The 26,439-nt window shown below is 51.9% G+C and overlaps 2 protein-coding genes across 3 annotated transcripts in view; one reads left to right on the plus strand and one right to left on the minus strand.

Moving 5' to 3' along the window:
• On the plus strand, positions 1-11,571 carry SH2D7 (SH2 domain containing 7; the record flags this gene model as incomplete). Its single annotated transcript, XM_084781568.1, has 6 exons — positions 1-176; positions 1,432-1,521; positions 4,894-5,059; positions 5,302-5,511; positions 6,749-7,435; positions 9,384-11,571. 6 exons carry the CDS (start codon positions 1-3, stop codon positions 9,432-9,434), a joined length of 1,380 nt encoding a protein of 459 aa, XP_084637694.1. The 3' UTR covers positions 9,435-11,571.
• The window catches only part of CIB2 (calcium and integrin binding family member 2), a 17,976-nt gene continuing 2,375 nt past the window's right edge, over positions 10,839-26,439 (minus strand). The window contains exons 2-6 of one of the 2 annotated variants that reach the window (XM_084781569.1): positions 22,803-22,837; positions 15,624-15,735; positions 14,222-14,369; positions 11,976-12,171; positions 10,839-11,568 (exon numbers count right to left, since the gene is read on the minus strand). In XM_084781569.1, the coding sequence (XP_084637695.1) occupies positions 11,547-11,568; positions 11,976-12,171; positions 14,222-14,369; positions 15,624-15,735; positions 22,803-22,837 (513 nt within the window). In that variant the 3' untranslated portion in view covers positions 10,839-11,546. The remainder of the gene's footprint in view (positions 11,569-11,975; positions 12,172-14,221; positions 14,370-15,623; positions 15,736-22,802; positions 22,838-26,439) is intronic. The other variant, XM_084781570.1, reaches the window with a different exon arrangement.

The following is a 26,439-nucleotide window of genomic DNA, read 5'->3' on the forward strand; positions in this document are numbered from 1 at the left end:
ATGGAGGGCAGCCCACAGCAGTTCCATCAGGGCAAAGCACTGGAGGAGACAGGGGATGGGCGGGCCTTGGCTGAAATCCAGGAGCTGGCCCTGAAGTGGTTCATGGAGACACAGGCCCCCTCTATCCTGCAGAATGGAGCCCTGCCCCCCTGGTTTCATGGATTCATCACCCGCAAGTAAGGCTGCCCCTGACCGCGTCGCTAGCATCGCTTTACAGCTCCTCAAGGCTGAGAATATGGCTCAAGGACTCTGGAACTCTGGGCTTCTGACCTTTCCCTCACTAGGCAGGACTCTGGGGATAGAGGGCACAGACTAAAGTAGCTTCCGAAGGCAGGTGCTGAGGGCATTTCCCTAGTGGGGTCTTTGGTAGCTGTAGCTGCGGGAAGGTCAGAACATGGACTGCATGGGATTTCTGAGTATCTTGGCCAAAGCTAGAAGGCTGTGCCATGTACCAGCCCTGGAATGCTACGGTAATTGAGCTAGAAAACTGTGCAGGAAACCTAGACACACGGTTGTCCTGGCATAGGGCGAACACATGGGATTTGGCATTGTGGTGGAGCTAGATTGCCAAGCTTCCCACGTACCAGATGGAGGAAGGTGTGAGAACCAAAGCCCACCAGGTCCTGGGCCCAGTGCCTAACAGCCCCAGAGACAGCTTTGTGGACCACATGAGGTTGTGTGTTCAGGGGGGACCTGCACCTGTTTCATGCTCTGTGGTCACTGTCTTAACATTATTGATTTGGAAATAAGAGGCCCCACATCCTCATTTGGCACTGATCCCTGAAAAGTATGACAGTAGATCTGACTAGAGTAGACTCTCAGGAAGTATCTGGTGAGTGAGTGGATCAGGAAAAATATAGTCCATGTTCTGCCAAGACTCCCTCCCCCACACCCACACACAAGCTAGAAGCTTCCACCATGCCTCCCAAACACTAGGCATCAGGTTGTGGGGTGAATTCCTGTAAGCGTCTCTTGAAATCAAGCTTGGCACCCAACAGAGGTTCTTTGCTTTGGAAACTCTTCTGTAGTGTGCACCTTGCACAGCTTAGTCCCAAGAGAGGGATTCCTGACAGAGGAAGAAGTCCCCATCTGTGTGGCATTGTTCTTCCTGTATAGCTATCCAGGTAGAGAGCAGGGAGCTGCAGGTAGTGTCTGCTGCGCCTGCTGGCAAGGCTGCAGTGGGGAGTGGAAGGTGCCAGAGGCCATAGGACTCACATCCAACTCCAGACGGAGCCTTTAGTTTGCTCACTTGAGCCAGGACCAAGCACAGACTGCACCTTGAGAGGCCTGAGAGTCAGTCAGAGGTCTGAGGGGGTTGTCTATCAAGGACCTAAGGCCATGGTCTGCAAGGATCCTGAGGCAGATCTAATTCAGGCTGCTTGGTTACTGTGAGGGTACAGACCCCCAGTTAATGGCATGTCCTCTGTCCAGGCAGACAGAGCAGCTACTCAGGGACAAAGCTCTCGGTTCCTTCCTCATCCGCCTCAGTGACCGGGCCACCGGCTACATCTTGTCTTACAGGTAAGTGGGAAGCCATCCGTGAAGGGACAGGAAGCCTGAAGGGTCCATAACCCAGAACCTGCTGTGGAACACGGAGGTTCAGAAACCCACTGTCTGGTTTTCCCTGGGCCCTGACCTAATGATTCATCCATCCATACTTGGCCAACCATTTTAGGGCAACAGCACTGGCCACATACTAGGGATGGTGCTGCAGCCTTCAAAGGGGTGAGGGAAGCCGGTGGGGGGGGGGGGGCGGGACATCTTCCTGGTGGACACAGATAAACTCTGAGCCCAGGAGAGGAGGAATAGTATTTGCTAGTGGCATGGCTGGGTATAAGAAAGTCTTTCTAGTAGATGGACTGGCATGTGCAGAAGTGGAAGATTTTGAGAGTCACAGATCCTTGGGTACAGCAGGACACAAAGTCTCTGGGAACAGAATAGCCTCAGATAAGAAGTCCTACCACAAGGAAGGGATCCAGGCAAACTGCCACTTGACCAGGGCCCTTCTAACTACATAAGGAGGGACAGCTGGGGATAGTCTGGGGCGTGAACACCATGTGGGGGGGGAGGGGGGGAGGCGGAGCATGCCATTGTTTGGATATGAAGATCCTGGGTCTTACTAGTGTAAGGCTGAGACTAAAGAGAAAGAGACATGCACCTAGTACAAAGTCAGAGGTGATGCCTGTGAACCCTGAAATCAGGCTGGGTTGGGAAGGTAGAAGGGCTCCCACTGGAAACCTGGAAGGAAGCCAGCCTGGCAGAGCAAGCTTCCAAGTCCTCAGATTGTGATGCAAATTATGTGCACAGACTCTCCTTGTTCAGATCTTAACCTGGAGGAAGCGCCTTTGCCTCTCTGTGCCTCTGCCATCTGATATGCAAAACAGGAGCACTCTAGTTAACTGTCAGACTTGTTGCAAGTGCTCAATAAGGTGACGCATTTGAAAGTACCTGGCACTGTGAACAAAACACGGAAGGGATGTTCACCTTTGTTCAATTCTCATTTTTTTCCCCTCCTGACACTATTTTGGGCAATCTGAAATATAACACATAAGGACTTTCCAAATCTCTTTTCAGTTTTGGTTTTCCTTTACCTTGTGTTCCATTGAGCTTCTCTCTTCCTCGTGAGACCTTAGGTCGAATGCCACCTTATAAAAGATAGCGGGGCTGGAGAGATGGCTCAGTGGTTAAGAGTGCCGCCTGCTCTTCCAAAGGTCCTGAGTTCAATTCCCAGCAACCACATGGTGGTTCATAAGCATCTGTGATGTGATCTGGTGCCCTCTTCTAGCCTGCAGGTGTACATGCAGGCAGAACACTATGCATAATAATAAATAAATAAATCTTTAAAAAGTAAAAATAAGTAAAAGACAGCAAGAGGAAGTGCTCAAAGAAATACACAAGTGAAAAGGAATAAGAGAGCCCAGAGCAGAGTCAGCTTGTTGACTCACATCGGAGGCGTCACTGCCATTCCTGGTTTCCCTGTGATTGGCACCAAGCACTTGGATAGCCAAATGAAGAAAATACGGTCACTGCCTCATATAAGGCACACAAATTAGTCATTCTAACGGATCATAAATCCAAAATAGAAAACAATAACCATTCTAAAAAGAAACAGGAATAGATTTCCATAAGTAAACAGAGTGCCTATGAAAATGGGATGAAGAAAAATTACCTAGATACAAAAAATCACTCACTATAAATGATAAATTTGGATGTGAAGGCTATGTGGCTGCAACACCTGTTACCCCACTGCTGGCCAGCATTGATTCAGCTGAGCCCGCTGGCTCCAGTGTCTCCTTGACGCAGTCAGCCCTTGACGCATCCTGTGACTCTGCCCTGAGGCAGACTTTGCTGAAGAGGACAACCTCCCCAAAATAAAGAAGGAGCCATCTTTGGTCTAGAATCCCTAAACAAGCTCTCAAAAGACTGATACATTTGATTTCCTTAGTATTATGTCTGTGCGTTGTGTGCATGTGTGTCTTTTGCTCCACCTTGCCCCGGTTACTCTTTGGCATAATCTCAGTAGAAATGAATAAATGCATTCACCAAAAGACAAGTATAACAAGCCGGGCAGGGTGGCACACACCTGTAATCCCAGCACTCTAGGAGGCAGAGGCAGAGACAGGCGGATCTCTGTGAATTCAAGGCCAGCCTGGAGTGAGTCCAAGATAGCCAGGGCTACACGGAGAAACCCTGTCTCAAATCCCCCCTCCAAAAAAGACAAGCATAGCAGCATATCTCTAACAACCTTAAGAAGGAAATAGTCTAAACACCCAATAGGCTGTAGGTTTTCTATCAAACGAGACACTACATGTGACTTTTGAAGGAAAAAAAAACAAAACCCTAAATCTACTTTGACCTAAGTGAACCTGAAAAGTACATTGAGTGAAGGAAGTAAGACACAAATAAGGATTTTTTTTTGCATAAGTCTCATTTATTTGGAATTCCATAAAGGAAGAAAGAAACTTGCGGCACAGCGGTCAGAAGGAGGCCACCTGTGGGATACGGGCAGGGAGGGGCTAGGCAAGGTTTTATATCCTGATCTGCATGTGGTTACGCGGTCATTTTTATGTGTACAAATCCATCTTGCTGCACACCCATGATGTGTGCTCTGTGTTTAAGCCATTCTTCCATTAAAAGGGGGGATGAGGAGGGCGGGGTTCCGTTGTTCCAGAGGGTGGGGAGTGGGTAAAGTGGTAACAACCGTGCAGGGCTGGATCTCGTTTTTGCTGGAAGCTTTGATGTTTTCTTCCTCTTTGTTTTTGTGTTTTGTTTTTGGGTCTTGTTTTGTTTTTCTTTCATTTTAATCCTCTAAATACTGTATTAGTCAAGCATGGCAGCTCATATCTATAGTCCCAGCGCTGGAAAAAGCTGAGGCAGGAGGACCCACTTGACTGTGAGGCTAGCCTGGGCTATAAAGTAAGATCTTCTCTCAAAAATAAATGAGTAAAGAATTAAAGGATTTAAAGTGAAAATAAATAAGTAAATAAGGCTGAGGGGGCGTGGCTCGGGGTCACAGCACTTGCACAGCCCTAGGGAGGCCCTAGGTTTGATGCTCAGACCACAAAAAAACAACTAACAGATCGATTATTGCATTAGTAAATCCAATGAGTGATATTTGGGGTACCTTTTAAATTTCATCTCAATGAGTGTCTAAATCTCTCTAGTTCTAGCCCTGGCCTGCCCAAGGACAGGCTCAGCTTCTTCCCAGGGGCCCAGACATTTGAAGTACCCCCCCTGCTGCCCCAAGGAACACCACAGATGCCCATGGGGAGGCAGCCCTTGGCCAGCTGAGTCTGTGCTGACTGGAGAGATGATCCTCTCCAATACTCAGGTGTAAAGCTGGCCCTCCTGCAGCCAGCAGCCCAACCCAGCCTATGTGTAACTGTGTTACAGGGGTAGTGACCGCTGTCGTCATTTTGTCATCAACCAGCTCCGAAATCGGCGTTACCTTGTCTCAGGAGACACCCTCAGCCACAGCACCCTGGATGAGCTCCTACGCCATTACCAGGAGGTGCAGCTTGAGCCTTTTGGGGAGACCCTTGCTTCTGCTTGCCCACGGGTAGGCACTCTTCTTCCCAGGGGTGAGGGTGGTAGGATGGGGTGTCCGGCCTTGGGATAGCAATCACACAGGTGCATGCTATCAAGGGAACTTAGGGGAGTCATGGCCCCTCATTTTAAAGAGACTCTTACCCAAGGTCAGAAACCTGGTAGGACGTGTCCATCCCTTCTCCACAGCCCCTCGCAGGCAGTTGAAGACTGCCACTGTATGACCATAATCCTGTTATATTCCCACTGCCCCAGCTAGAAGAAAATGACCTGTACGACGCTGTCAACACAGGCCTCCAGCAGGCTAATCTAGGCCTGGATATTCCAGCCACGGAATTCCCCAGCATGGTCCGGGACAAGGCCGCCAGCCCCCGCCTTCCTGCAAAGCCCCAGGTCTCCTTCCTGCACACCAAGAAAGCTCTAGATGCAAGTCCCCGGACTGTTTCGAATGAAGAAAGTGCAGAGGTGAGGGTTCTGTGCTACAGAAGCTGATGACTGCCAGTCCAGGGTGTGGGGGTCATACCACAGCCAGGAAGTTGCTGGAAGCCAGCAGGGCAGTATCTTCAGACATAGAGGATGAGCAACGTAGAGCCGGTCCCCAGTGACCCACCAATGCTATGCCCTGTCCTGGTCCCCTGGATTGCCCTCAAGTCTAGACCAGAGTTTTCCATTTTCTCACTGTGGGGCTTGGTGTGCTCTCTCTGAATCAATTTACCATTCCTGAGGTTCCTGCGAGGTCCCAATGAGAGGGGTCATGAGATCCCTGGAAATCACTTAGCAAACTGCAAAGTGGGGTGTCTTTATGATGGGCTAGGCTCAGAGAATATCCTTGACACATAGACCACAGTGTGCCAAGGGCTTCTTACACTCAGAATAAAACCTAAACTCCTCAAGGTCTACAAGAGCCTCTCCAGTATCTCGCACCTCTTTTCTGTCATCACTGTGCCCCCCCCATTGGCCTTCTAGATCCTTCTTAAACCCATGAGGCTTTTAACTTGCAGCATGCTCTGCCAGGCTGCTCTTCTTACCAGAGAGTGATGTCACTCACACTCATGCTGTATTCTGTCTCTCCTCAGAAAGGTTACCTGAGCTAATGGGCATGTCATCTTTCCCACCTGACCTATGGAACATGTTGCCTTGGCCACCTACTATTTTCTCTTCTCTGTTACCTGCTTTGACCTGACATGACGTTACCTATGACGCATTTGTATACTGTATACTACATCAAATCTGTGGACACTGTACCACAGCCCCACAGTGCTAGTTTCCAGGTTAGAATGCAAACTCAAGCTGGCCTCAGGACTTAGACTGCCTGTCATGTAGTTGGTACTCAGCAAATATTTGTTGAAAGGATCCGAGAGTTGGGTTGGGAGTAAGCTATGCTGAAGGGGTGCATAGCACTGAGTGGATGGACTCCTGGAGTCCTGTAGGGGGCACCAGTGGACCATGCAGGAGCAGGAGGGCCAGGCAGGATAAGCTTGGGATGGCTGATGAGCTGGTGGCCTAAGGTCTTGGATGTCAAGGTAAAGACTACTTAAGGGTCATGGAGCCAGGAAACCCAAAGGTTATGAACCAAACCTTGCAAGTGATAGGCAAACTGAGGCAGAAGACGGGAGGCGCAAGCTATTACCATAGCTCAAGGGGTCTGAGGTCGTGGTAGCAAGGGGGTGCTTTTAAAACATCCTCTGTCCCTCTCTCCCAGGCACCCACTAGGGTACCCCCCATCCCTCAGAGGAGTCCCTCTCTTCTGGATGAGCCTTCTGCAGGCACCAGTGACATCATCTACGCTGACCTGAAGAAGATGAACCGGCCACAGCTAGGCCTGGGCACAGAGGTATCTGGCAAGCACAGGCCAGTACCTGCTGGCAGCCTGGCTTCTTCCCCAGGCAGGGAACCCTCAAAGAAACTCTCAGATGAAGATCAGAACAGGCCCAGTAGCCCAGGGCCTGCCTCATCTGGGGTGAAGCCAGACCAGGGTTCTACAATGCCTTACACTTCCTTAGGCCTTCCCCTGCTCCCCAATTCTGAGGCCCTGGGGTCACAGGCTACTACTTGGAGACAGGGCTTTTTAAAGCTGAGCCACGAGGCACAGTCCTCCTCTGAGGCCAGCTCTACAGATGTCTACCAGCTTGTTGGAACAGCAGGCCTACAACAGGAGGGTAGAGGCAGACCAGACCAAGGAGGCAGTACTTACGAGCAGATTCCAAACTGCTGGCATGGAGCTGCCAAGCTGCCAAACCCTGGAGTCAGTCCCACGTACAGTCAACTCTCGGGGCCAATGGACTGTGGCTATGAGAAGATCTCAAGGACCTCTCAGCCCCCACAGCCAGGGAACACCTATGAGCAAATCCCAGCCTCCAGGAACAAGGACAGTGGACGGGTGAACAAGGTAAGTTCCTGAGGTGGTTGGGTGGTGGTGCACACCTTTAATCCCAACACTAGGGTAGCAGCATCTGGAGGGTCTCTGTGAGTTCGAGGCCAGCCTGGCTTACATAGTGAGCTCTAGGACACCAGGACTACAAAGAGAGAACCTGTGTGTGGCCCTCAATCATGCCCAGGTTACTGCCAATGCTCAGAAGTGCCCAGAACTTTTCCTCCAGCTGCTAGATTTCAGGGTTAAATCACCTTAGAGCTTCCTCTATGGCAGAGGACCCCCTGCTTTTCTTGGGGCCCAGTGAGGGGCTGTCGGAACCACTTAGGGGGTGAAAAGAAGGAGGTCCTTGGCCCTAGTCATGAATAAGCAGCTCTCTAGTTTCTCCCACCCTTAAATAAGCAGGTGGAAAAGTTCTGGTGGATGATGTCCCTGATGACTACAGCTACCAATTTAGCAAGATAAAATACAAGGCATCTGGTTACATTTGAATTGTATATAAACCAGTAGTTTTCATATGTCTCAGAAGTCATGATGGGGGCTGGAGAGATGGCTCGGTGTCTAGGAGCACTGGATACTCTTCCAGAAGGCCTGCGTTCAATTCCTGCCATCCATATGGCAGCTCACAACTGTCTACAACTCAGTTCCAGGGTATCCAACACCCTCACACAGACACACAAGCCATACATGCAGGCAAAACACAGGAAACAAAAATAAATAGATTTTTTTTAAAGTTAAAAAAAATACCAACAACACAAAATAACACAAAACCGAGATGGTTTCTTATTTTCCTAGAATTCAAATTTAACCTGGCAGATTGTGTTTTTACTTGGTAACCCTATCCAGTCAGACTCTCTTCCTTGTCTATAAAATGGGCTGACCACATGGTTGTGCTCATGGTAGCTGGCCAGGAAAAAGCACCCCACATCCTCTCTGGACAACACACTGTCAGAGGTGGTTCTTGGTGAGCAGGGTGACTATTTCATGATAGGGAAGAGGGCTGTAATCCCAGAACTCTGGGAGACAGAGGCAGGCAGATCTCTGTGAGTTCAAGGCTAGCCTGGTCTACAAAGTGAATCCAGAACAGCCAAGGCTACACAGAGAAACCCTGTCTTGAAAAAAACAACAAAAACAAAAACAAAACAAAAGAGAGATGGGGGGGAGGAGGAAGAGGAGAACATGGAGGGTAAGAATGCCATCAGAGGGAGACAGTTGGCATATGGATGGACCTGGGTCCCCAGGGTGGCACGTGAGCCCACAGCCCCCTCCCCATGCCTCAGCTGCCTACACTTGCAGATGATAGGAATGGACAAGTCCCTCCCTGTAGACTCAGCCTTTAAGTCCAGGGAAATGTGGAACCTCCCTTTTCCTGGCCTGAACAGGAACATCCTGAGCTTCAGCCCAAAAGGCCTCGAGGGGAGCCAGCTCCTCCCTCAGGGCGGGGCTGTGCCCTTCTACCCCCATCATTTTCTGAGGTCGATCCTCTAGGATTTAGACAGTAGACAGTCCTTTAAGGACCTCAGAATCCATGTCTGAACTTCCCCTAGATGGGTGTCCTGTGTCTTCCTCTAACCCTGGCAGTGCTGTGTGTGATGCTTCTCCCCCCCCCCCTTTGCCCACCAGGGCACAGCAAGGCTGCCCAGGTGGGCAGGAGGCAGCAGGAAGACCAGCACATACCCAGGAGGAAAGACGATGCTCTGCAGTATCTTCCACCTCTTTTTACATTCCTCCCTTCCCCACCACCCTTCCTTAGCCAGACAGGCAAATCCTCATCTTAACCTTGAAGGCTGAAAGTGGAGTTTGGGGGGCCCTGGGAGCTATGGTCCCCTGCATGTAGGAACCATAACAGCACGCTGTATTGTGGTATCATCTTTCCAGCTTGGACCCTCACCCCAGGCCCAAGCTAACAGCCTCTTTCCCTCTCTGGTGGGGAGCCCAGACTCTAACATCTTTTCCCTCCTTCCAGCCCGACAAGTTTCGGAGGCTCTTCTTCACAGACAAGAAGCACAAATTCTGAGGAAGGCCTGGCATCCAGCGGGTCTCCTGGTACCCACACTACACTGGGGATTACTGGCTGCCCTCAGCTCACATGAAGGTGTAACCCAGCCAGCTACTGTGGAACCAGGCTCTGTGATGCAGCCTGGGGACCTGTCTGGGAAGGCATGGGAGAGACCTCGCAGCAGCCTGCAACTTCTGGAATGTTCTCAATGCGGTCCATGCACACAATGAAGGAAATGAGGCCAGCAAGAGTGGGGACTAACTAAGGGAAGGGTTGGGTGAACATGGAGATGCCTGGGCTGACTGACCAAGCTGGCCTCACACCTCAGAGACTTAACAAGTATGTGGCAGGCCCCTTGCCAAGACAAACCTTTCCCCAACAGACCAAATGACATCATGCTGTTACTTCTAAGAACAAAACCAATTCCCTTCCTCATGGCTTTGCCGGAAGATAGGAGGGGGAAGGCCAGGAGCAACATCCTCTGCCCCTGTCCCAAGAGGATGACAGCAAGAATCTGTTAAGGTCCAGGGTCAAAAGCCATGGCTCTGACCCCAACAGCTGCTGAGGCTCCTGGCAACAGCCCCCCGCCCTTTCTGCCTCACGTCACCATCTTTATCCTAGCTTCACCATGCAAACTCCGAGCTTGTGCTACAGCGATCTGTTAGAGGGCATAGCTGGTGAGGGCCTGAGCAGAGACACACACCCCGCCCCCTCGGTAAGGCACACTGAAGCTTGAGCCAGGCAGTTGACACCTGATGCCATGCCTGTGTGAGCTGGGCACTCCTACCTGCTCTCGGCCTCCAGCCTGTCCAGACCTTTGGATCAAGGCAGATTCCTCCCACACAACCTGCCATCAGCCTGGTGGTTTTACCTCCAGAGAGTTCCCAGGGCTTTGCTCAGTCACCTCTTTGGGAGGGAGTAGGGCACTCAGGCCTCTTGCTCCAGCTCGTCCATGAGGCACGCACATGGGGTGTGCGCCCAGCACATTGACCAAGCTGGCTTTTCCAGGGGTCTTTCCTGTTTTGTACCACTCTCCTTCATCCATGTGTCCCCACACCCAGAGGGTGAGCAACTGGTCTGCCATCCTCTCTCTACCCTGCCCCTACACTCAGGAGGCAGGAGCTAAGACCACAGGCCTCCTCCCCACCTGCCTCCGCCCTGGCTCGCTGCACAGTTGTGGGGAAAGCCATTCCTTGCTAGACATTTGGTTAATGTTCTTTTCCCTCTTGAAGTCTCATCCTGCTGGGGGGGGGGCGGGGAGGTGAAAGGCCTGAGAGTAGTCGGATACCCTAACAACGGCAACAGGAACAATCCTCACGCAACATCCTGGCAATGAAGTTAGCATCCAACACCAATGCTTCACCCAGGCCAAGGACTGAAAAGGTACCCCTGAGCATGCCTAATGCTGACAGACATAGAGAGTGCAGGACATCAAAGTGTTTTATTCCTAGGGATTCACAAATCTGAGGTCAGCACACACCAGTTGACACCATGTCCTCAGAGAGGGTGGGTGGGGTGGGGTGGGGTTCAAGACACAGGGGCGGAGCCCTTTGCACCCATTGCTTACACAGCTTCACATTGGGAACGTATAACGTATGGGGGTCGGGTGGGTACAGCCCAGCCTTGGCTTTGGTAAAAGATTGCATAGCTTGTTAAAACCCCAGTCTCTGTTTTGTTTGTCTTTTGGTTGGTTGGTTGGTTTGGGTTTTTTGATTTTTTTGTTTTTTGTTTTTTGTTTTTTGCACTTAGCCCTGGGTGGCTGGGGTGTGCGCCCTGCATCCTGCTAGGTTTTCCACCTTCTCCTCCTAGGAGGACACGCCTGTGTGAGAAAAGGACAGGGCAAGGAGGTGGCTAAGAGAGCCCACAGGGAACTGCAGGTCTTGAGGGTGGACCCCTGGGGCCCCTGGCTGGCCAGGGTCCTGTTCTTCACAACCCTGATGCTATTCAGTTTTTTGTTTTGTTTTTTTTTTGTTTTTTGTTTTTTTGCTGCTAAAAGGGCCACAGGAAATGTCCATGGGTGAGAGTCCCAGAGGCCACAGGTCCCTTCCTGGAGCACTTGGAAACCATACCCGCACAGACAGCAGGCCAGAGGATGGCGTTCTAGGGCCCCCACAGCCTTGGCAAGTGTCCTCAGATTCGGATGTGGAAAGTGCTGTAAAGAGAGAAAGCACAGAGAGGGTGAGAGGGTGTGTGCTGGGCAGGAGGCTCTGCAGAGAAAAGCTGACCTGGCCCTGGTCATTTCCTTAAGGAACGCTGCACATAGGTAGCCACAGGAGACTCAGAAGGGGCAGCTGTCTGGTTTTCAGCCTCCCAAGCTGAAGAGCTACACCCCTCCCCCTGGTCTTGAACCCTCCTGTGCACCTAGAAGGTCTCAGCCCTCCCGTGATAGGATTAGTCATGTAAGAGCCAGGCACGCACCTGGGCAGCTGGGCCTTGACCAACTACTTCAGGCCTGCAATGCATCATTGCCTACTGGAGGTGCCATGAGACCAGGCAGCCAGTTGTGACTCGCATGTTCTGGCCTATCCCACCCAAGCCCAGTCCCCGGGGGAACAGCACCTGAGAAAATCAGGGGCCTTGGCGATCATGTCCTCAAAGTCGGCAAAGCCCAGCTTGCCATCACCATCCAGGTCAGCTTCCTCGATGACTTTGTCGCACACCAGCACCACCTCATCCTCATCCAGCTCTGACTTAGTGAGTCGGGCCAGCGTCAGCTCTAGGTCTTCCTTACAGATGAAATTGTCGGTGTTGAAGTCTGCAAGGTCAGGTGGGAGATGGTCCAGAGAGGCCTGAGTCCCTCCAGGGCCTTTGAGGAGGGAGGGGGGCCCTGTGGGGGGGTGGGGGAGCCCTTCCTCACAGATGGCCACACCCATCTCTCCACCAGCCTCTGGAGTCCCCAGGGTATCTCTATGAACTCAGAAGACACTGGGGTCCTTAGACCCAATGACGGAAACCAGGAGGCTCATACACAAGGTATAGCTTAAACAACCACAGTGAACAAACATTTGGGGGAACCCACACACCCCCACAGTGAAGGCGTATACAGCCACAGCTCGAGCAGTTCCAAATATAAAGCTCTCTGGGAGCTTCCCACACAAGCCAAGCACCCTTCCTGGCCTCAGCCCACAGTGGACTCGTACAGCCAAGGAAGCCAGGACCCAGAAAGGCCAAGTGCCTGAGTCCAAGTTGGAGATCCAGTCAGAGGTGGAGCAAGGATTCTGACTAGGGCTTTCTGACTCTAAGACCCACACTTTCTAAATGACACCTCGCCACCTCTAAATGACCCCAGGCCTCCAGACACACATGACTAACACATATGTTGTATGCAGTCAGTATGTACAACTTAATCTGTCAATTAAAAAAAATTCAAGTCAAGTCAGGAGATACAAGACCCCCCCTAGAGGGAGGCCAGTGCAGGGATGGCCTTTATGTACAGAGTAGGGGGCATTGCTGGGTCTTCTGGGCACTACCACTATCTCTGGAGCCCGGCCGGGTGGTTCTGTGGGCTGAGCAATGTGCAGGCTCCTCATGCCTGCCTACTCTTTCAACACAGCGGCCAGCTCTGTACACTTGGCTCCTAATGCCTCTGATGCCTTCCTAGGAGATACCCCATTGGCCTTCACCTTTCCTTAGGCATCACTTTTGAGAGAGAGGGTCCCTCCATCTGAATGCCTGTTGCCCACTAGGCTGGCATAAATGGCAAAGATGAGGACCAAAGCCACTTTCCTCCTTTAGCTAAGCCATGTCTGAACATCGCAGGTGAAGAAGCAGAAGTGGGGAGGACTGGCTGCCCACCCCTGGCCTTGCCTGTGAAGGCCTCCACAGTGGGCATGCTCCTGAAAGACCTGCAGAAGGATGTGTGGAAAGACCTGCTATCCGGCTAGTGGGTTGGATAGATTCCTAGGCCCATTTAGCAGTAAGAAACGGAGAGCTCTGCATGTTCTGCACTTCCTGCTTGTAGGACGACAACGGCCTTTCCCAGGGGCAGCACTGTGGGGTCCTAGACTGAAGGATGAAGGGTGTGGTTTTAGAATCTACATTTGTGGAGTGGACAGGGAGGGTCTGCTTTCTTATACGCAAACATGATGTATTGCACAGTGTATCTAAACCAAAGTCCTTTGAAGTAAATGTGAGATCACAAAATTAACAGACAGCCCTGGATGGGCCCCCTGCTTTGACATCCACCAGCTTCTAAAGGTGTGAGAAGGCTTGTGGTCTTTTCCTCTGGTCCAGTAAAAGTTCAAGGCACAGTGGGTGAGCTGTGTGCTAACCTCCAGTCAGCTATGGGAGAAGTGTGTGTGCCTGGCGCCCTCTAGTGGCCAGTGGGTCAACAAACTGGGGAAATGGGATGCCCCTATCTCCCCAGTGATCTTTCTAGAACACAACTAACTGCCCTTCCTTTCCTGCCTGCCCTTGCCTGAGCCTCGCAGTGTCCTGGTGCTGAGCACTAGGCCCAAACTCCTCACAGCCTAGTTTACTTCTTTATACCTTCTCGTATCTCTCCTTGCACCACATCCCAAACCTTCCACATCTTGGCAAGCCATGCTGTCTACTCTGTTGGGGTGTCTGTCCTCTTGTCTCCAGGGGACTAACTGCCCATCCCTCCCCCCCCCCCCCCCCGTCCTCTAGTTCAAGCAAGCCTCTCTTTCCTTCTGAAGATGTGTCTCAGGCACGATTTATGCCCTCAAGGCAGGCATTCATCAAAGGATAGCCTTAGTGTACCCATCAATAACTGGATGGTCCAATGGCTCATGTGATGCTCCCTTCAGCTCTACAGCTCCACCCCGCTGCCAGCCCTTCCTTACCATAGATCTTGAAGGCATAGTTTGCCTTGAGCTCTCGGGGTGCTGACTCGCAGAGCACAGAGAACATATCCACAAAGTCATTGAAGGTGAGGTTCCCCTCGCCGTCCTCAGAGAAGGCCTCCACAATCCTCTCCTTGAAGGGATTCTCCTGAAGATAAGCACAGCCATCACTGGGGGTAGGTGAGGCAGGCAGGGCCCTCAGGCCAGTCTGAGGGCAGCCTGTGACAGCTGGCAGGCATGGCCTCTGGAGTAAGGCAATAACCACAGCTACTTACTTAATGGGGTCATTGGAGGAGTTGCCAAGTCGGAGTGCACAAGGCATTGATCCAGGACCTGGCTCAGCAAGCACGTTCTCATGCCACACAGGGTACATACATGTGCACAGCAAGCTGAGCGTGCCAACTGTCTCATTTTTCAGAGGCACGCACACAGGCTCCTTCCTCCACCTACTGGGCAGTGCCCCCAGCAAAGGAACTGGTCCATGGACAACTGCTCCATGAAGCCCTCGCTCCAGGCTAATTCAGGCCCGACAGGTGAGAAATGGAGGTCAGGCCACAGCATGTCAGATGATTGGAACCAGCACAAGCCAGCAAGAGGTAGTCCTGATGCCTCCTCAGCCCCACAGCCCGTTTGTTCTCATTTCCAGCACTGCCTCTGCTCCTTCCGGTGAGGCCGAATTGTCTAGGGCCCACAGTGCTTCCATCACAGCTGCTCAGGCTGGATCAGCCCCGGGGGCCCTGGAGACAAAGTCTCTGCAGTGCCTCACATTCTCCACGACACTCAGCCTAGTCCCCCACTCCCTTGAGGACAGGCAGTGCTCTCCAGGGCCAGCCCCGTGCTCACCACCCCTCAGGAGAGAGTCAGGACCCAGGCCCAAGGGGGATGCCATGTGGCTCTCTAACCCGACTGTAGTCCACACATCCCAGGCCTGCCAAGTCCCACTGCACTGTGGAATCGTGCCCAATGCTCTCTTACTGTGGGAGAGGCCTCTCTGTAGGCGGCCTCCCTGGGAGTTGGCAGAGCCTACCGCACAAAGCCCAAACCCAAACGAGCATTCTAAAAAGATTCCCAGCAAGTTTGAGTCTGAGATATGTCACTAGAGATGACCAAGAATCCATGACCAGACGTGGGGAAGAGAGAAAAATGGTCTGAGAGAACCAAAGGCTGCTGTGTACGGCCCGGGCAACTCCACATAGGCACATACAGGTGGGCACAGGCCAATGGCTGGGCAGTGGGAAGCCACAGATGCACAGTACACTTTGGGAAACTGAGGCACAGAGCACTTCTGCGGTCAGGGCAACACATTCCCAGTGGGTAGAGGCAGACTTCAGTCTGGGTCTGGGCCTCTGCTCCATGCCTGGATGTGGAATCCCAGCCCCCCCAGCAGCGGCCTCTCACGTACCCGGAGCTCTGGCATCTGTATGATGAGGCTCATGGGCACGTGGACGATGGGACTCTTCCTGTAGTCCATCGGAACCAGGTTGGGGGCCAGCTCATAGAACCGCGCATGGAGCCTTTAGGAGAAGCAAAGGAGAAGCACTTAAAGGCTGCCAGTACCCATGATCCAGTGCCGCCCTGTCTGGGCTCAGAAAAACAGTCCTTATCCAGGATCTAGTAAGGGGATAGTACGGGGCGGGGGTTGTCTGCTCTGTCCACAGTGGTCATAACTTAAAGGGGGAGCAGGTTCTGCCCAAACCCCTGGGCTGATGACCCAACCGCCCAGGCCCTCCTTGCTTCCGACACACCCATACATGCACCAGCACCACTGACCTCCCCTCTACTTCCTCCCCGGTCTCCAGCTGGGCGACTATCTCCCACCACCCTCCTTCTCTGTCTCTCTCATCCTATCTCCCCTTCCTCTCCCTCTCCCCACACCCTGACCTGATTTGGTCTCTCTTGAGTCTTCTATACTGTGCTGGCAAGATGGCTTATTGGGTGAAGATGCTTTCTGTCAACAAACACCCTGAGACCCACATGGTGGAAGGAGAGAACCAACCCCCACAGCTATCCTATAACCTCCACATTCTCTCTCTCTCTCTCTCTCTCTCTCTCTCTCTCTCTCTCTCTCTCTCTCTCTCTCTGTGTGTGTGTCTCTCCCTGTCTCTCTCTCTGTCTCTGTCTGTCTGTCTCTCCCTGTCTCTCTCTCTCTCTCTCTCTCTCTCACACACACACACACACACACACACACACACGGATAAATGGTTTTTCGAGATAGGGTCTCTCTGTGTAGCCTTGACTGTCCTGGACTCACTTTGTAGACCAGGCTGGCCTCGAACTCACAGAGATCCACCTGCATCTGCCTCTCAAGTGCTGGGATTAAAGGCGTGCACCACCAACGCCCGGCTTAAATACATTTTTTTTTTCTAAAAGGAGTTTTTTGTATGTTTCAGGTGCTGTGCTTGACATTTGTCACCTTAATCCCCTGCTCATCACCGTGCAAGCAATACATCATGACCTCAGTTTGCAGCTAAGCAAGCTGAGGTCTGGGAGATCTGTCTAAGGCCACAGAAATAGAACTTCCAGGGCCCTGGCTGGAACCTGAGACTGGCAAGTCCAAAGCATAGACACACTCCTGTACCTGTCACAATCAGAGGTCCTCCAGGGCCCCAGCCCAGTTTCTGTCCTGAAGTTCAGGTGCTAAGAGCACTCAGCAGCCTTCACATCCTCCAGGAACCCCCCAAAATGGATCTTTACAGCCTTCCTCCAACTGCAGTCAGTAGGACCAAGCCTTCCAACTGAGCTAACCCACCCTAGCTGACGGCTCAGGGCCCCAGCTCCCATCCCCCACTCCTGCCCTGTACTCCGAAGGCTGTGTCTTCCTGGAATGCATACCCGCCTCAGTCAGCTGCTCATCACCCGTAGGATGTGAGGCCTCCTGACACCATGTCACCTGGAAGTCCCTGTCATCCAGTCCTCTTTTGTCCTGTGTGTCTGGGTCTCTTACATCCCAGAGGTCATCCCTCCATCCCAAAACAGACTCAAATTACACTCATATGAGATAGCATCTGTGATGTACTGGGGCCAAGGTAGGCATTTGCCCAAGGTGAGGCCCCAGACTACAGTGGACTGGATCATGTATGACCTCACATCCTGGACTGGACCTGCACGTCTACCTCAAAATCGGATCAGAATAGATCCTCTAAGTGACCTAAAATGTCCAGGTCCTCCCTTAGTAAGTCCCTCGGTACGACCAAGGCTCACCTGGGTCCCATCTGACCCCTGGTATTTAACAGACCATTTGGCTACTTCCTCAGCTCACATGAAGCTGCCATCTATCAAGTCCCATGCCTCCAGACTAGGACTGTGTGACATTCTTGTTCCCTTTAATTGCCAGGCATCCCTGAGAAGTAGATATTAGCCTCCCACTTTTCAGATGGGAAAACTGAAGCCCAAATGATTAAGTGCCTACTGGCACTTGTATAAGGCTAGTGAATGAGCAGTGAGGATGAGATTTGAACCCAGTGTTGTCACACACACACACACACACACACACACACACACACACACACACACAAGCCACCCTGGAAAACACTGACTCTCCGAGAGCAGAGCATGTCCTGGGTAAACAGAAAGCTCAATGCCACAGCTCACACACCAGGAACACATCTCCATCAAAGGACCTGAGGTCACAAGGGACAGAGCAGAAGGGGAAAACCCCCAAATCCTAGCCTCGGTGTTAGATGGGGTCAGCAGACACCAGAGTGGCCAGATAAAAGCTGGGACTGTCCGCAAGAGGACGTTCAGATGGCCTGTTATCTCCCACATTGAGGAGTGTTGCCCTTTTTATAACAGTCCTTGCACCAAAATTTCTATTTTGCACTTCACGTGCTCTTTGGAGGAGGCAGGGTTTGACGGGGTCTCACCATGTAGCCTTGTAAACCTCTCACGACAGCAGCCTGCAGCTTCCCAATGCTGAGCTTGCCATTCCTGCCTAATTTGTCCACTTTTATCAGGTCCATTGTGTTTCTAGTCATATTCAGGACTAGACCTTAACATCTACTCCCCTCCACCTGTGCTAAGGGCGATGCTGGGTGGCTCTGGGCATTGGCATGTGCCCTCAAAGTTGTGGGGGTTGCTGTAGCTATAGCTTCAAGCCAGGCTGAGGTTGGAAAGGCACCTAAACCACTCACTAGCTAGTGGGGCAACCTTGGGTAAAGGGAGTATCCGCAGAGAGTAATTTTCAGTCAGAAATGGGAACCAGGCTATCATTTTCCCCACTTGTGCGGATTAAATAGGGCAATGTCCATAGAACTGCGGCAGGCCGAGAGGACAGCTCAGTCAGCAAAGGGAGGGAAGGACCTGAGTTCAATTCCCAGAACCTATGTTAAAGAAGAAAGAAAAAACGCCAGGCACGATGACATATATGCTTGGGGTTTTTTGTTTTTAAAAATCTTGATGAAGCTGGGTGTGGTGGCTCACGTCTTTAATCCCAGCACTCGGGAGGCAGAGAGGCAGGTGGATCTCTGTGAGTTCAAGGCCAGCCTGATCTACAAAAGTAAGGCCAGGACAGCCAATGCTAAATAGGGAAACCCTGTCTTGAAAAGCCAAAACTGAGCTAGCCTGATCTACAAAGTGAGTCCAGGACAGCCAAGGCTACACAGAGAAACCCTGTTTTGAAAAAACAAAAACAAAAACAGCAACAAAACGTGCCGGGCGTGGTGGTACACACCTTTAATCCCAGGAGACAGGCAGATCCCTGAGGACTGGCCAGCCGACCCTACTTGGAAAGCTCCAGGCCAATGAGAAACTCTGTCTCAGAACAAAAGGGGAAGGTGCTTAAACAACATCTGAGGTTACTTCCTGGCCTTCACATGCATGCACACACAGATGCACCCCTATACACATGTGTACCCTTGCAGCCAGGTGGTGGTGATACACACCTTTAATCCTAGCACTCAGGAGGCAGAAGCAAGTGGATCTCAGAGGTCGAGACCAACTTGGTCTGAAGAGTGAGTTCCAGGACAGCTAGGGCTACACACACACACACACACACACACACACACACACACACACACACATACACACACACACGTTGTCTCCCAAGTAAGTAAAATGTGCACCCATGTACACAGATGCATATATCCTCTTCTGATCCCTTTTTCTGATGTCTGCAGGCACCAGGCACATACGTGTCGCTCATGCATACGTGCAGGCAAAACAATCAGTGCATATAAAATAAATCTTTAAAAATATTCAAAAATAGGGGGGCTGGAGATATGGCTCAGAGGTTAGGAGCACTGTCTGTTCTTCCAAAGGTCCTGAGTTCAATTCCCAGCAACCACATGGTAGCTCACAACCATCTACAATGAGATCTGGAGCCCTTTTCTGGCATGTGGGCACACATGTGGGCAGAATACTATATAAATAATAAATAAAATAAAATAAAAATATTTTAAAAAATATTAAAAAGTAAAACAACTAGAATGATGCTGGGAATTTGTTTCTTTTCTTTTCTTTTTTTTTGAGACAGGGTTTCTCTGTGTACCCTTGGCTGTCCTGAACTCACTTTGTAGACCAGGCTGGCCTTGAATTCACAGAAATCCACCTGCCTCTGCCTTCCAAGTTCTTGGGATTAAAGGCATGTGCCACCACACCTGGTGATACTGGAAATTTTTAAGGAACTCCACAGATAATTTGAAAACCCAAATCACTGTGGGAAAAATCATCAAAAAGAAGAGGCGGAGGAAAGAAAGAAGGAAGGAAGGAAGGAAGGAAAGAAAGAAAGAAAGAAAGTGCATCTACACCTCTGTAACTCCTTCCCTCAATAAAGGGCACTGGTCCCATCCTAGCCCTCAAAAGAAGAAAATGACAACTATGCTACTCTAGCTGCATGAAACCAAGTGTGGAAGTCACCTGGATGATTCCAGGAAGTTAGCGGAGCCCTTCCTACCAGCAGGGAGGCCAACCAAGCAAAAACCGTCAAAACCCAAAACAATAAATAAATAAATCGATAGAGAAAGGAAGAGAGAAAGGTGGGAGGGAGGGATAAAGAGAGAGGGGGGGAGAGACAAACCAAGCCCTCATTCCAGAGGCCAAAGGACGCATTCAGAATGAAACAATGGAACCTGCAAAAGGTCAACCAGCCAACTGTCTAGCAAGGACTTGACTTAACTTCCTGCCGCCTGCACCCTTCCCCCAAGGGGGGGGGACAAAAAAAAATAGACACTGGCATCAGACTCAGAGGAGCTGAACCTGAATATTAATAAGATGTAATCTATGATAAGCAGCATTTGAAATCATTTGGGGTAAAGATAGATTGCTCTGAGAAGCCAGAAAACTCATAACCCCAATTAATGCCGGGCTTTCACATGGGGTTTTTAATATATTACATTTTTAGAAAAGAAAGAATTAAATTAAAATTTCAAATTTATTTGCGAGCATTTACAGACTGAAAGACTTTTACACTGTGCATCTGTTTGCTGATCCTGCTGCTGCTGCTGGAAGCAGCTATTTCTGCAGAAATGATGCAGGGACCGGCCCACGACCTGTATCCGGGTGCAGATTGGCCCCTGCAGGCAGTTAAGTCTCAGACTCCTCATGTCTAATAAAAACAAATAAAAAGTAACTAAAATAGATTACATAAATGTTTTAAATGATAAGAAAATAACATAGTAATCTCTTAGCAGATTCCCTGGGGGTGTCAAGAGGACAAGCTTGCCTTTGGCTGGAGGGGACAGACCACCCACTTATTCAGGAACCAAGTGTCACTGGGGATGAGAGAGCTGAAGGACCAAGCTCTTATCCGCAAGAAGCCGGGAAGCTGAGAGAAATTGGAGGATGGGTGGGCTAGGCTGGAGAGTAATGGGATCTACAGGGGCTGATGGTAGGGGGAGCAGCTGAGCAGGGGATTATCTGTGATCCGAATCACTGACAGATGATCCTCCTGCTCAAGTTTCCCCGCCCTGCCATCTGGTCAGTACTCAGGGTGCAGCCTACCAAGGAAACAGGCAGCTGGGAGCTAGGGAAGGAGGGGGCTGCATCAAGGTCCTGGGAGGAACACAGCCCAGCGGACGGACACAAGGCCTGGCCAGCCGGCCTCTGCCACTGACCTGCTGCTGTACATCTGTCACTGGGTGGTCTTTGTTCCTTACCCTCTCTAGGCCTCACTGAGACATGAGCAGTGGAGAGGGGCGGGCCTGGCAGGGCTGCAGGGGCCAGTGACATGGGCCTCTCTCCTGGGAGTGACATCCAGAAACAAGATAGGTTAACAGCTCAGGCAGGGTGCCTTCCTCAGGAGGTTCCTTCACCTATGGGGGAGGGGTGCTGTAGGGACCCAGGGGCCTTTGCCCAAGAACCCTTCATTTGCCAGAGACACCCCCAAAGGCCTGTCAGACCAGCTCCATCCATCTCTTGGCTTGGTCTTGAGCCATTCTTCCCCAAGGGCAACCTGGCTGATGTCAATAGGATTAGTACATAGCGGGGTGAGGAGGAGACACGGGCCTTTGTCTCTGCATTTTGCCAGCTTGGAACATCCTCCTGTGGCCAGTGCTCCTAACCCTTATCACACTCTTTACACAGTCAATGGAGGCTAAGAGGCATTGCCCAGGTGCCAGGCAGGGGTAGGGACGCCTGAATCCGGCTCCCGGGGGAGCTGGTTACTGAGCCTATGACTCTAGAGAGCTCTGGCTAGCTTTAGGAGCACTGTAAGTGGCAAGGAATTGAATCAGGATAGGATTGCTGTGAACCTCTGAGCGCAAGCAGCCACGCAGTATGCACAAAGCGGGGGCGGGGGTGAGGGGGGGCTAAGGAGGCCAAAAGCACACCTCTATAGAGGTGTCAGGATGGTAAAACTCAAAGGACGGCTTGTCCCAAGACCTCTGGAAGGTCAGAGTCAGCACCGGAAATCCTCACCGGGGACACATCATTCAGGATAGGCCATCCCAGTGGTCAGGTGCCACTCCTTTTTGATTACTGTTTCTTGTTAGTGGTGACAGCAGCCTCAGAAAGCGAGGTTCCAGAGGGTCTAACCTCGCCAATGCCATAGAACTCCAGTGTTGTGGCTATGGGAAGAGAGCCCAGGCCTCAGGCCAAGCCTGGGAGGATGTGACCCTCTAAGAGATAAAAGTGGGGTATCCTCTCCCCCACCCAAGTGACAAGGTCGAATGGTAGGCTGGAAGGGGAACACTGTCCCCACAGAGTGGTCAGGGTAGGGACGAGCATCAGTACAGCTCTCCGGGGAGGCTGCACCAGGCTATAGCCCCAGCCTCAGCATCGATCTCTAGGGAAACTGATCCTGAGACTTTGCTGGCTTTTAGTGACACCAGATAGCCTAAGTAGAGGGGGGCAGCAATGGCTGCAGGTTTCCTAGCATCCTGTAATGGCCGCTCTCTGGCCTGAGACTGACAACACTGCAATGTCTCCTGCTCAGGACCCCATCTTTAGCCCATAATGAGAAGGGCTGTCCTGGACACCCCTAGTAAACAGCTCAGGAGTGGTGGGCACTTTGGCCCTTGGACATCCCTGGAGTGACAGACATGGAAGCCAGAGGATTCTTAGAGCTGCTGGCTTAAAAGAAGGGGGATTCCCTATGGTTGCAGGTCTCCAAAGACCCCACCCCTACCCCCAGAGAAACCACACTTACTTGAGGATGTCCTTCTTATTGAAGAACGTGCAGTCCTGTGGAGGGAAAACACACATGGTGGACCTTTAGAACCCTTACAGCTATGGAGCCCCACCCACAGCCCTGGGCCCAAGGCGGGAACGTGCCTACTGCCCCTCCCCGTTCACCTGCAGAGGGGAAGACAGCCAATTCTAGTAGGTTCAGAAGATGCCTCCAGAAGCTTTTGATCCTTGCCCCCTGCCAACTGGGCCCAGGATACTGATGCATAGGTGGGGTGGGTCTGGGTGATACACTCGGGGGGTACTTAGCAAAGAGGAACACAAATGGCAACAGTAGATTTGAAGGCGGGGGGGGGGGTGGGGATACATTGTGGGAGAGCAGGGGAGTAGCTATGAGACAGTTCTACAGACCACTCAAGAGAGAATCAACAGGGTCCCCCAGCATATCACCATAGGCACTGAGAACAGGACGGCGTACGGGTAGGGAGTCTAAAGAAGACGTCCTGAGTAGCCGTGAGCAGCAGCCCTGAGTTTGGAAATGTACACTTGCAGGCATATGCACTCTGTGGTCTCAGGCTGCAGGGACAAGGGCTATCATACCGAGGAGGCGGTGGAAGGATGGAGGGCCTGAGGTAGGAGGGGCAGACCCCAGAAGAAGGGAGTGGACAGGTAGCATCTGGGCTCTTTAAGGACCTGTCTGTCTGGAGGAGATACATCTCTTCATGGCCTGGAGTCATAGATAACGGTTACTACGCCAGGCCTAGGCGAGAGGAGGTAAAAGCAATCCAACAGGACGTAAAATGCCTACCGATGTGGGTCTTTTCCGTTTATCTCCTGCTGTCTAGCTCTTCTGCCTTTGCCCACTTTTGTAGCATGAAGAACGAAGGCCTCAGACTCTGCAGAGCCCACGGGGCCTCCTGGGGCCTTATGCTAAGCAGAGCTGTCTCTAATGAGGGGGCGAATGGACACAGGCCAGGCGCACCCAGCAGCCAGGCTGGCTCCAGAGGACCTGGAGCTGCTAGACACCAGGCCGGCTGGACTGGGCACTGAGGTGTGCCAAAGAGGATACCCACAGCGTACGCACAACAGCTAGGGCTTTCCTTGCTGCCCCTGGATAGGCAGAGAGGAAGGTGGGCGGAATTTCCAGGTTCCCACGACGCGCAGCGAATCTGTCTTTCTAAGCTACCTGCGGTCTACTGGGAGACAGACGAAGGACTCCATTGGGCTGCACCCATCTTGGAAACTCGGGGGCTTCTCTTGGAGGGCTCAACTTAAAGCTCAAGCTGGGAAGCAGCAGCCCCATCCTGACCTAGTTAGTGCAGACAGAAAACTCCCTGTCTAGCAGGGCTAAGACTCAGACGCGCTGAGAGCATGTGAGCCAGGAGCCCACGCCTCCCAGGAGCACTCTCCCTATGTGGAGGGATAGCTCCAAAGGGACCACGTGGAAAGGGCTGTCACAGGACCGGAAGACGGAAGAGGGAGTCCTGATGGCGCCAGTGTCCGTCTGTCCCTCTTACATATACCCCGAGTCAGAAAGAAAGCACACAGACCCCTCAGGAGTACTGCTTGCAGACGGCGGGAACGGTTCCCACCTATCCTGGCCACCCTAGTACAGTAGACTCACCTCACGCTGCTCTTTAAAGAATGGCGCCCACGCCATAGCAGCAGCCTCCCCGGGGAGATGGTAGAGATGTAGGCTCTCGTGCCAGGCTCCTGAGTCAGAAACTCTGGGTGGAGCTAACTCTTACTAGCAAGAGACCAGAAAAGACCACCTCCAGGCCAGTGCCAGCTGGGAGGCAGTTTTAAAGGCCTGGATCTTGCTACCCCTCAGACCAATGAGAGGGGAAGTCTGGGGGTCCTCCCAGGCATCCGTGGCCTTCAGAGCCACTCAGTCCTTCCAAACAGGCCTGTACTCACAGCTACTTAGAAGGCTACGGAAGGAGGGTCCTGAGCAGTCCTTCCTGGACTACTGAGTGCTTAGTAGCCAAGGCCAGCATGGGGCAATTAGTGAAGTACTGTCTTAAAAAACGTTAAAAGTGAACAGCAGATGAGGGGCCAGGATATTGATCCATGGTCATGGTCATAGAGTGTCTAGTATCCAGAAAGCTTTAGGTTCAATCCCCCTTGGGGCTCCCACTTGACCCCTAGTTGCTCAGTGAATTTTAAAGTGCTGCCCAGGCTGAGAACCAATTCATAGCCAGTACACAATCACCATGCACCGTGCATGAGGGACTCTCAATTGCCAGCCTCATTTCATCTTCAGCACTACGCGCCGGGACAACCATTATCTCCCTACTTTACAGATGGGAAAACTGTGTCTCAGGGGGCCCTGGGCCGGGAGAATCGGGGTCAGGATTCGGGAAGCACCAAACAGGCCAGGCTGGGTTCTTCTGGTCACTACTAGAAGCCTGGAGACCATCTTCATCAAGACTTCCTTCTGCCTCTCGACGGATGTGCCACCAATCCCACCTCCTTCTCCAGCGCTTCCAATCCCTTTCCCGCCCCTCAACTCAAGAGCTCCTTGTGGCATCGGCTTCCTATCCACCTGGCCTGCCTACAGCCGTGGTCTGGAGCCAAGCCACTATTGGTGCCATCTGAAGGGGGGAGGGGCTCCTCTCTGGCTCTGCAGCCCAGCCTGGGAATGGCCTTACCAACCAACAAATGGCTGGAGGTCAGGCTCCAGAATGACCTTAGTTGATCCCCATGACAGACCTGTGACGTAAGCATAGCTGGATGAGTAAGAATTCCGACTGTAGAAGTGGAACCTGGGCCAGGCGTGTTGGCGCACGCCTTTAATCCCAGCACTCGGGAGGCGGAGGCAGGCGGATCTCTGTGAGTTCGAGGACAGCCTGGTCTACAAAGTGAGTCCAGGACAGCCAAGGCTACACAGAGAAAAAACAAACAAACAAACAAAAACCAAACAAAAAGAAGAAGAGGAGGAGGAGGAGGAACCTGGACCCAGAAGAGACACCAACTCGGTAACTTCCATAGCATCAACTGCCCAACTACAGCTGGAATCCCTATATACGAGTTCTTTGCCCTCTCAGAACTATATGCTAGGTTTGTGTTTGTTCCTTCCTTCTTTGCTTCCTCAGAAGTCTCTTCTATGCCTAGAAAAGTTTTCCCAGGAAGAGAGGAGTACAGACAGCAACATGACCCAATATGAGCCATTCACTGGCCCGGGGAAGGACTGGAGAGGTCTACAAATCACAGGCTCGCTGCGCACTCTCAGGTGAATGAACCAGGGCGAGGTCCAGGAACGTTTCCTGAAGATGTGAGGCCTAAACAGACTGTTAGTGAGGAGCTAAGGCAAAGCAACAGCTTGACGGGAAGGCCCGCAGGGTGCCCGAGGCCTTGGAGCAAGAAATGACTCTGGGGGCTGAAGAGACAGCTCAATGGCTAAGAGCAGCCGTTGCTCTTGCACAGGACCCAGATTCCATTCCCCTGCACCAGCACCCACGTGGTGGTTTACAAACATCTATAACTCAAGTCCCAGGGATCCGATGCCCTCTTCTGACCCCCATGGACCGACCACAAGCATACACGTGTCACATACATGCAGAGAGAACACTCACACACGAAATAAAATGAATAATTTGAAAAAGAAATCAATTGGAGGCCAGCTGAACCTAGACCAGCCTAGGATAAGGCCCCGTTCT

This window comes from Acomys minous, assembly GCF_964271855.1.
Source record: "Acomys minous genome assembly, chromosome: 5".
NCBI classification, from domain to species: domain Eukaryota; kingdom Metazoa; phylum Chordata; class Mammalia; order Rodentia; family Muridae; genus Acomys; species Acomys minous.